General features: G+C 44.9%; 1 protein-coding gene across 1 annotated transcript in view; it reads right to left on the bottom strand.

Annotated features, from left to right (window-relative positions):
- LOC143561302 (polygalacturonase QRT3-like) overlaps nt 1–7,456 on the bottom strand; it is a 26,799-nt gene extending 19,343 nt beyond the window's left edge. The window contains exons 1-2 of the mRNA XM_077049421.1: nt 7,301–7,456; nt 6,928–7,155 (exon numbers count right to left, since the gene is read on the bottom strand). Coding sequence (XP_076905536.1) covers nt 6,928–7,155; nt 7,301–7,456 — 384 coding nt within the window. The remainder of the gene's footprint in view (nt 1–6,927; nt 7,156–7,300) is intronic.
- Between the last annotated feature and the right edge of the window lie 2,444 nt (nt 7,457–9,900).

Here is a 9,900-nt window from a genome sequence, read left to right as displayed (position 1 = left end):
GAGACTACATACTGCGTAAACAACGAGATTCCGAACCAAGGGCATATCGGCTCGATGGAACTCCCATCCAAACAACATGGAAGGGAGCTCAATTACACAGTGCATGTAGATCAATTTCAAACTTGTAAAAGAAAAGGCCCAGAGCCACTTCTAATGGAAATGATTCTCCTTATCACATTGACGCTGATAATCTTACATTTATACTTATGAACTTTCCACACTGATATGCCGGTCTTCACCGCATACATAAGTGGGGAAGTAAGTCGTTGCGTGTGGAAGGCGGCAAAACCCGCATAAACAAAAAAAACGGCCAACCTTCACGTAGGTCAGTTATAGGTAAAGTTGGGTCATCCCACTAAATGAAAGTGCCGGTCCTACCCGCACAAATCATGATAGAGGAAACCGAACTAACCTATTGACAACCGCGCGTCGAACGGTTAATTTATTCAAAACACTGATATGCCGGTCTTCACCGCATAAATAAGTGTGAAGAATTCGTTGCGTGTGGAAGGCGGCAAAACCCGCATAAACACAAAAAACGGCAAACCTTCACGCAGGTCAGTCATAGGTGAAGTTCGGTCATCCCACTAAATGAAAGTGCCGGTCCTACCCGCACAATCATCATAGAGGAAACTGAACGTTAACCTATTGACAACCGCGCGTCGAACGGTTAACTTATCCAAAACACTGATATGCCGGTATTCACCGCATAAATAAGTGTGAAAAGAAGTCGTTGCGTGTGGAAGGCAGCAAAACCCGCATAAACACAAAAAACGGCAAGAATTTCTAAGGAAAAGATGAGGAAAACCTTCACGCAGGTCAGTCATAGGTAAAGTTTGGTCATCCTACTAAATGCAAGTGACGGTCTTACCCGCACAATCATGATAGAGGAACCTGAACATTAACCTATTGACAACCGCGCGTCGAAAGGTTAACTTATTCAGAACACTTAGAAAATCTCTTAAGGAAAAAATGAGGAAAACCTCCACGCAGGTCAGATATAGGTAAAGTTTAGCCATCCTACTAAGTGAAAGTGACGGTCTTACCCGCACAATCACGAAAGAGGAAGCAAAACTTTAACCTATTATCTGCCACGTTGAAAGGTTAATTTATCCAAAGTACTTAAGAAATTGCTAAGTTAAACTAAAGTATGCACAAGCGAATCATATATTGTTTATGCGGCAAAACAAGTGCCAAATTAAACTATAATATGCATGAGCAAGTCGTATAACGTTTATAAAGCAAGAGTGACGGTCCTACCCGCACAAAAGATTTATATTCCATAAAAATTCAACTGTTACAAGAATGGCCGGGTATCTACCCGCCTACAAGAATATAAATCTATACAAAGACGTAAATCTATCCTAACAGTGGGAAAGGATTTAAAAGATCAAGCTTCAGGGCCACTCCCTCCAAACCCACTTGTACCCGCACCATCAGTTGGCTGTGGCGGTTCAAGGAAGGTCTTGAGAATGGTTAGCCCATCATCAGCAGCAGCAACTTCGTTCACCTTCTCCACCACCGGGTGCGGGAAGGCGGCATACTGGTTCACTGCTTGGTCATATACAGCTTCAGTATCCACATCATATAAAGGGAAGTTGGAAGGCGGGATGCCCTTCTCAACGAACCCTAGACCAAGCAGGAAGCCAGCCTTTTCCCCATCCTCATGAGAAGCGTTGAGGGCTGCGCTCATGGCATCGTCATATGATGTGTCCGTGAAGACCCGATGCACAACCTACAAAACAAAAATACAATTATCAAAACCTTTTCTAAGTACAAAGAAAAGCGTAAAGATATTATGAAGCTATGCATACCTGCGACAACGCTTCTCGTAGAAGCCATTCCTTGGTAACCAGAGTCTCCTGGAGGGCAGCTTTAGCTTCATTACGGGCGCGTTCGGCTTCGTTCTTTGTAAGGTTGGCAAGCAACACATCTTTGGCTGCAGTCTCTTCGACGCCCTTTAGCTTACGCTCAGTGTGGTCAAGCACCCCCCTCTGGTCCAAGATCTCTTGGAGCTTCTTGGCATCTTCCATGGCCAAGGCATCATGAGCCTGCTGGAGCCTCTCTAATTTGGCTTTGAGCTCCTCATTCTCAGTGCGTAGAGGCTCAGCAGCAGCTTCAGCCTTGGTGGCCCTCTCAGTTGCGTTCCGTGCAGTTTCCTTAGCCAACCGAAGCTGTTCATTAACAGCTTGGGTAGCCTTGGAACGGGCCTCGAGACGGGCCTGAACTTCAACCTCGAGGGCCTTGAAGGCCTTCTCCTTCTCCGCAGCAACGGCGGAGAGTCTCCTGTTCTCCTCCCGGATAGCCCGCGCCTGAGCTACTTCTTGGATACGAGCCGCCTTTAACTTGTCGTTTTCACGACAAAGCAGCTTGACGCGCGGCTGCATCCGGGCAAGGAGAATTCGAAGCTCGTTTGTCAGCCTACCCTCTTGGTAGCTCGACATAGCTTCTCCCAGTGCACCACTGGGGGCGGCGTGGCGCGCCCACTCGACGCAATCCACAGTCGTCCGAAGGGTGGTTCCTCGGCGGATGTTCCACCGCGGAACAAACACCTCATTCGAATCCGACACTGCAAAAACAAAAGGCAGTTAGGAAAAGATGATAAAAAACAAAAATATATATAAAAAGGCCAAAATAACCCTACGCACCTGTAGGGTCGACAGTAGGCTGGTAGCCGCCAAACCCATCACCCGAACCTAACGAATACCCATCCAAGAGGTCAGGCAGATGGGAAGGAGGCAGAGATTGGCTTGAAGCCCCGAACATACCTGCTGAACCGGCAGGGGACGAGGTAGTCGCCGGCGCCAGAGGCACGGTCGAAGCCGCTGCGGTAGAGACCATCGGAGGTGAACTCACTGGAGGTGAACTCACAACCGTGGCCGCCGCTGTGGAAGAACCCGCAGAAAATATCACCGCCGGCTCAGTGAAGGATTCCGTGAAGATCGCACTGACAGCCGGCGGGGATGATGTTACAGTTGGAACAGTTGCCTCAACTGAGTGAGCAACTGAACCAACACTTGAAGCAGGCGCAGTCGCCTGGGTCATCGCCTCGGGTAGGTTGACCAAACCTACCGTCATGGGTCCAGAGGTGCTCCTCCCCGCTCCACCCTGGAATGCAGTTGCATCCACGCCTGCATGAAGACAAGATAGTTAAATATAATGGCGGAAGGATATGCAGTTAAAGTAAATGAAAATTATACTTACGAGTTCTCTTCAGCTTGAAGGTTCTGTTAGGCGGGGACGAACCTGATGGAGCCGGCCTCTTCACCGTCGTACTAGGCTGCCCGGAGGTGACAGCTATCTCAACCTCCGGAACAGTGGTCTCGTCACCACCAGGGTTCCCCGCCACCTCTTCACTCTCGGTCTCTGACTCTGACCGATTCCCCTGATCGGCAGTAGAGGCAACCTTCGTCTTACCCTTCCCGCCAGCAGCCTTCTTCTTCCGCGTGAAGAAAGGACCATCTGCGGATTCCTCATCAGAAGATGACAAAATTAGAGGAATTCCAGCAGAGGTTTGAGCATTGATAGGGCGAGGGTTAAATAACTCCTTACCTGGCCGCGTGGCGCTCAGAATCGGGTGGCCCGGCGGTTAGACCTCCACAAACCGATCCGCCGTTTGCTCCAAGATGGGCAACTCGTTCTCATCAAGAGCACGGGTACCCATCCGAGCGGGACCACCAGCCTCCCGCGGATGCAGGAGCGATTGTAGGTTGTTTCCCTCTGAAAACAAAAGAAACAGTTAGAAGAAAACTTTAAATCAGCAAAGAAGATGAAGCATACCGTAAGGGATAGAGTTCAAACCGTATTCAAGGACGATGGGAACCTGTGGCGCCTCCGCCCCAGCATCTTTCCACACCCGGATCATCCCGAGCATCACCATCCCGGACTCCACAAAGCGGTAAACCGGAGACTGGACCCGGGAAATCTTGGAGAACCATTCCGCCTCCTCGTAGTTGAAGGCGTGAAGGTTCGGGAGAGCTCTCCCGTTCTTGAACGTCATCGCTATGGGGACGACGCGAGCGGAGATATAGAAGAACTCCCGCTTCCAAGACCGAAGGCTGCGCTCGGTAGCGCAGATCTTCAAACCCTTGATCCGAGTGACCAAGGTATACCACCCCTGGATGCACCTCCAGGAATAGAAGGTCATCAGGCGGTCGACATGGGGCTCCACGCCCAGAATGAGGCACACCCATTCAAAATGGCGAATCTTGGCGACCGCCATTGGGTGTACCTCCGTCAGATGTACACCGTGTCTCTCCAAAACACGGTACACAAACTTCGTCAATGGGAACCTGAGATTCCCATAGATGAAGAATGCAGCATACACCCATATTTTGCCCTTGGGGGCATTGTACACCGTCTGGTGTGGCTCAGGAAACTTCCTGACGATGTACTGATACTGGTCGACGGGAAGAGCACACTGGCACTCGCCAGCAGTACTCTTATCGTCCCTATCAGAAGTGGACGTCGGGTTCTCGGAATACACGTCCGACTCTTCAGCAGTAACTTCAAGATCATGAGAAGACATGTTTTGAATGTAAAGAACGATTTCAGGAGAATGCTCGACAGAAAAGTTAGAGTATTCGCCGGAAATCGTTTAGAAGAAGAAGAGAGGTGAAACTGTGAGTTGAGATGCATCCTCTCCTCCCTTTATATACTCATCGCAATGAATGCGATGAATTTAATGTGGAAGAGAGAGGAAAGCGCAGGTGCAATGAAACTATGACACGTGGAATATGCAAGCTGGCAACAACTGTTGACAGGACGCGTGCCGTAAACTTCGCGGCCACGCGCCCGAAAACTCGCGCCCACGCGCCTGAAAAAGCGTTTGGAATGACCATATACTGTCACGTCGCCATAACTTCCTGCACGTCCTGACACTGTCAGAAGAAACCGACGGACGACGTTTCAACAGTTTGGACTGTTCTTATCCTTTCACCAACTCTTCAAATTTCAAAAAGATTCAAAAAGATTCAAAAAAGATTCAAAAGTAAGCGGGACTATACCCCTTACCTTGGCAACCAAGTAACTATAAGACAGGTGCGAGTACAGTGTTAAGGCAAAACCCTTCACATACTTAGCACCTGCAGGGAATTGAAGCCAAGAATACCTCGGCAACCAAGTAACTATAAGACGGGTGCGGGTACAGTGTCAAGGAAAAACCCTTCACATACTTAGCACCCGCAGGGAATTGAAGCCAGGAATACCTTGGAAGTAAAGTAACTATAAGACGAGTGCGAGTACAGTGTCAAGGCGAAACCCTTCACATACCTAGCACTCCGCAGGGAATTGAAACCAAGAAGGATCTTCTGGGCCATGCTTGCGGAAACGGGAATAACATCCCCGCATAGCGGGAACGTCGAGAACTAGATTGTTTGAAGCTCCAAGATGGAATTGGTTGTTTAAACATAATTGATCACTATGTTCAAAACTATCAAAACCTCATGGAGAATCTACAAAAGTGGAACTCAACGCTCCTGACTTGCGAGGAGGTTACAGACCTACCCGCATCATACCCAAAGATCAAGCAAAAAAGTCGGGAATTTCTGCATGTGACATTAGGACTTCCGCGGGAAGAATCCCCATGGAAAACCTTAAAACTAAACCCTTTTCAAAACCCTTTGCTTAAGTCCAAAAGTTCACCTCACTTATTAACAATTCATGAGAAGAACATTGGACTGGGGGGACTTGAAGAGGTAGGTCCCAGCAGAGCCCAGTTGGACCCGCAAGACTCACCTCAAAGAGGGACGTCTGCGCAGTTGAAACCGCAAGACTCACCTTCAACAGGGACGTCTGCGCAGAGGCTAAACTCGCAAGACTCACCTTGAAGGGAGACGTCTGCGCAGAAACCAACTGGATCCGCAGGACCCACCATGCTCAAGAGACGTGACGTCCTTACGCGCAGTACGCAAGCTGTTCCCGCAGGAAAAGCCTCCCAATGGTCGACGTACTCCGCCTGTTCCCGCAGTAACGGATACTAGCCATCAGGGAAGGCTACCCGCGCAGCAAGGCTACACGCACAAGGCACTTAACTCTTAAATAATTCAGTAATGTCACCTGAAGAAGGAGTGAGCAAGCCGGGAACACTCCCGCCCAAATGAGCCAGTCCGTACGCTACTGGAGGACCTTTTGTACTGTACCTGACGAGGTATGGACAAAAGGTCTGACCAAAGCAGCGACAGCTCACTGTGACAAAGGAATAGTACACAGCCGGCCTGGTCACTATCAGCCGCTGCCTACTCACCAACCTGTCGTAGCACGTGCATAGCCTGCAGTTGGTGGAAAAGAATAGTACACAGCCGGCCTGGTCACTATCAGCCGCTGCCTACCCACCAACTACCAGCATGGCATGTGCGTAGCCCACAGTTGGCAGAACATGAATACTATTCAGCCGGCTGTACCTTCTTGGAAACCTACCTTCGGCTATAAATACTCCAACACCTTGGAATGGTATGGACATGACATTATCTTACATTATCTGATATCTCATTATCTTATCTTCTCTAGCAATCTTTTAATATACACTTATATTCAAGAGCAATCTAGTCTGATTCTCACGCCGGAGGGTGGTCACAAGGAGGTACCCCCTCCCCCTTCTCAGTGACGAGCTCACGGTGTCTGTTTTGCAGGTCATCAGAAGAACCATCTTTTCCGGACCTAACCCCTCGTGAAAAACATCTATTTAACCCCCAGATTATCCGTAATCTGCCTGGGGTCAATTAGTGTTTCTTCAATATAGTATTTATAATAAGACTCATTTAGCCAGGTGTCCATATTTAGAACGGGTAAAACTTCAATGCACGTGATACGCATATAGCTCCTATTGTACATTTGTACTACTGACCCCATATTCACAAAATTAGACATGAAATTAAGTTAGCTTAACACAACAATTAATAAAAAGACAGGGCTAGTTAAGTAAATTACCACAAGATTGCCTGAATTCGGAGGAATACCAATGGGCTTGGATATCCTGAAGCTGCCACCTTGACAGTCAACAACAGCACCACCCAAATCGTTGACTCCGGGCAGCAACTGCTGCCCGTTAACAACCAACGAAGCGTCAGTCACTGCAGCCATTACCGCCGCCGTGCTATCCTGGGCACCACTTGGGTCTGCTCCATACCCGATTGGGTAAAACACCCTTCCGGAACTCTGTTGGTAAAGTTGTCGAATTATTTATCACATAATTAAAAACGTAATTAAGATGACCATTTTAAGGATGTTCGGACACGACGTTGATCATAAATGCCTACTTAATTATGATAAGTTGTACATCATGCATAAATAAAATGTGTACCTTAATAGTATCGGAAGATGACGAGAGTTGAAACGAGTGAGATGAATGTTGGTGAAGCTTTGTTTTGAAGTCATAAAGCTTTTGTTGTTTTTGTGAACCATTTGCTTCTTGTAACATTAAAAACAAAACCAACACTAGTAAACAAAAAGGTCTCATTGAGCCCAGGGTTCGAGAGGTTCGAACCAATCTTAAGATCATGGTAAGGGAAAGTGTGGAGTTGGGAGAAGAATCAGAAGATGAAGTAGACAGCTAGTTTGGATTGTCTATGTATCAATTTATCTATATATTGTGTTTTTTTTCTTTACTTATTTATTTTGCTTTTGCTTTTGCTTTATAATAAATGAAAGCATCAATAAGTTTGGTTTTAATTGTATTTAGTGCACTCTACCTATATAAATGAATAAATCCATATGTTAAAGGGCAAAAGATCACTCGTCATATGAAAAGAATCAAAAGGTGACATCTTTTTAACAAATATTTCATGTGTTTTTAAATAATTTTTCATGCTTAATTTGTATCGAGTTGCTGTCGTAGTGACGGAAACACGACTTTTTTTTATTACGAGTTATTAGAAAATATTTTTCTACCAATTAAAACTAAGGAAACATGATCACGTTTTTCTTAAACGAAAACCTTAGATTTCTTTTAACAAAAATTCGATGAATTTACGTGACAAGTTCGGGCGGGAAGGGATTTTTACAATGGCGGGCGAGTGACACGTAAAGTCTGTTATTGGGAATGGGATACTATGGGTAATATATCACTCACTTACGCTAAATAATAAATAAAAAGACCATTACATATAAAAAAAAGAGCCAAACCCAAATTTTGTTGTCCACACGCCTGGTTCCATCTAGAGTGTCCAAGTTACAATCGAGCTGAATTTCTAAATTCGTTTACATTTTATCTCTAAGGGCGCGTTCGTTTCACATAATTTGTGGGAATTCAAAGGAATTGAAATTAAAATCCCATGACATGGCGTGTTCGTTTCGCTGGAATTGGAATCTTAATTTCATTTTGGTGTGTTCGGTTGACAAGGAAATGGAATTCAATTCCTTCAAATTCCTTTAAAGAAAGGGATTCTAAATCCTTCCATCATGTGAAGGAATTCGAGTAAATTTGATGGAATCTTCAATTGGGCGACTAACATGGTCGCGTTCGGGTCGACATTTCAGGTGTGTTCACATTCAGGTCGACGCTCCGAGTCTTGGCGTTTTCAGCTCAGTGATCCCGGCCGGGTCGCGTTTGGGTCAACGCCCCGGGTCAGCTCGCATTTGGTTCGGCGTCCCACGTCAGTTTGTGTTCGGTTTGACGCCAGGGTCAGTTCGACTCAACCAGACCCGCTCCGCCGACGCCCCGGCCATTTCATGGACCAAATCGAAACAAAGAATAGAAACCGAAATGAAACGAAACCAAACTAACCAAAACGAAACAGAAAAAAAACATAAACTGAACAAAAAAAACTAACCAAAATAAAAAGTTAAACCGAACCGAGTAAACCGACTAAAAGGAAACAAAAAGGGAAACGAACAAAACGAAACAAAAAATTAAACTCGAACGGAAACGAAACAAAAAAAAACGACATAAACGAACCAAAAAAACCGAAACGGGCCGAAACCAAAAAACTGAATAAAATAGACAAAAAAACGAACTTGAACCAAACATAAACCGAAAAAACACATCATAAACAAACCAAAAAAACCAAACGGGCCGAAACCCAAGAAAATGAACAAAATAAGCAAAAAAACCGAACTTGAACCAAAAAGAAACCGATAAAAACGAACAAAAAAAACCGACACTGGCCGAAACCCCAAAAACTGAACAAAATAAGCAAAAAACGAACTTGAACCAAACAGAAACCGAAAAAACAACATAAACGAATTAAAAAAACAGAAACGGATTGAAACCCAAAAAAATGAACAAAATAAGCAAAAAAATGAACTTGAACCAAACAGAAACCGAAAAAAACGAACCAAAAACACGAAATGGGCCAAAACCCAAAAAACTGAACAAAATAAGCAAAAAAGTGAACTTGAACCAAACAGAAACCGAAAAAAACAACATGAACGAACCAAAAAAACCGAAACGAGCCGAAACCCAAGAAACTGAACAAGATAAGCAAAAAAACCGGACTTGAACCAAACACAAACGAAAAAACTGAACAAAATAAGCAAAAAAAAAGAACTTGAACCAAACAGAAATAGGAAAAAATGACCTAAACAAAAAGAGAAACTCTCTCTCTCTCTCCTTCCCTTCTCAAATGATTGATCGAATGATCGGAGCCCATATTTACACATGGATTAGACTCTCATAAATACCGAAAAATGTCTAAAGACTCTCATGGATTAGACTCTCTTTGGTTGCTTTCTACATTTTCTCAAGCCCCTAAATTGCATTATTTGTAAATGAAGGTTTTTCGTGCATTTGACCCGAATTCTCGGGTATGAGTTTCAACAAACTCAGATAGTCTTTAAACGGTTTATAACATCTTATTAAATTAAAAATTAATTTCATCAAATATTTGATATGAAAATTCTATAAAATAGGGATGTACTAAAAATTAATATGTGTTTTTTTAAAAGATGTTATTATAATTAAGA

The sequence above is a fragment of the Bidens hawaiensis genome, unplaced genomic scaffold (genome assembly GCF_021521415.1).
Source record: "Bidens hawaiensis isolate Kalapana, Puna unplaced genomic scaffold, B.hawaiensis_p1.1 tig00020653_1, whole genome shotgun sequence".
Classification (NCBI taxonomy): domain Eukaryota; kingdom Viridiplantae; phylum Streptophyta; class Magnoliopsida; order Asterales; family Asteraceae; genus Bidens; species Bidens hawaiensis.
This window is presented reverse-complemented; position numbering and strand designations above follow the sequence as displayed.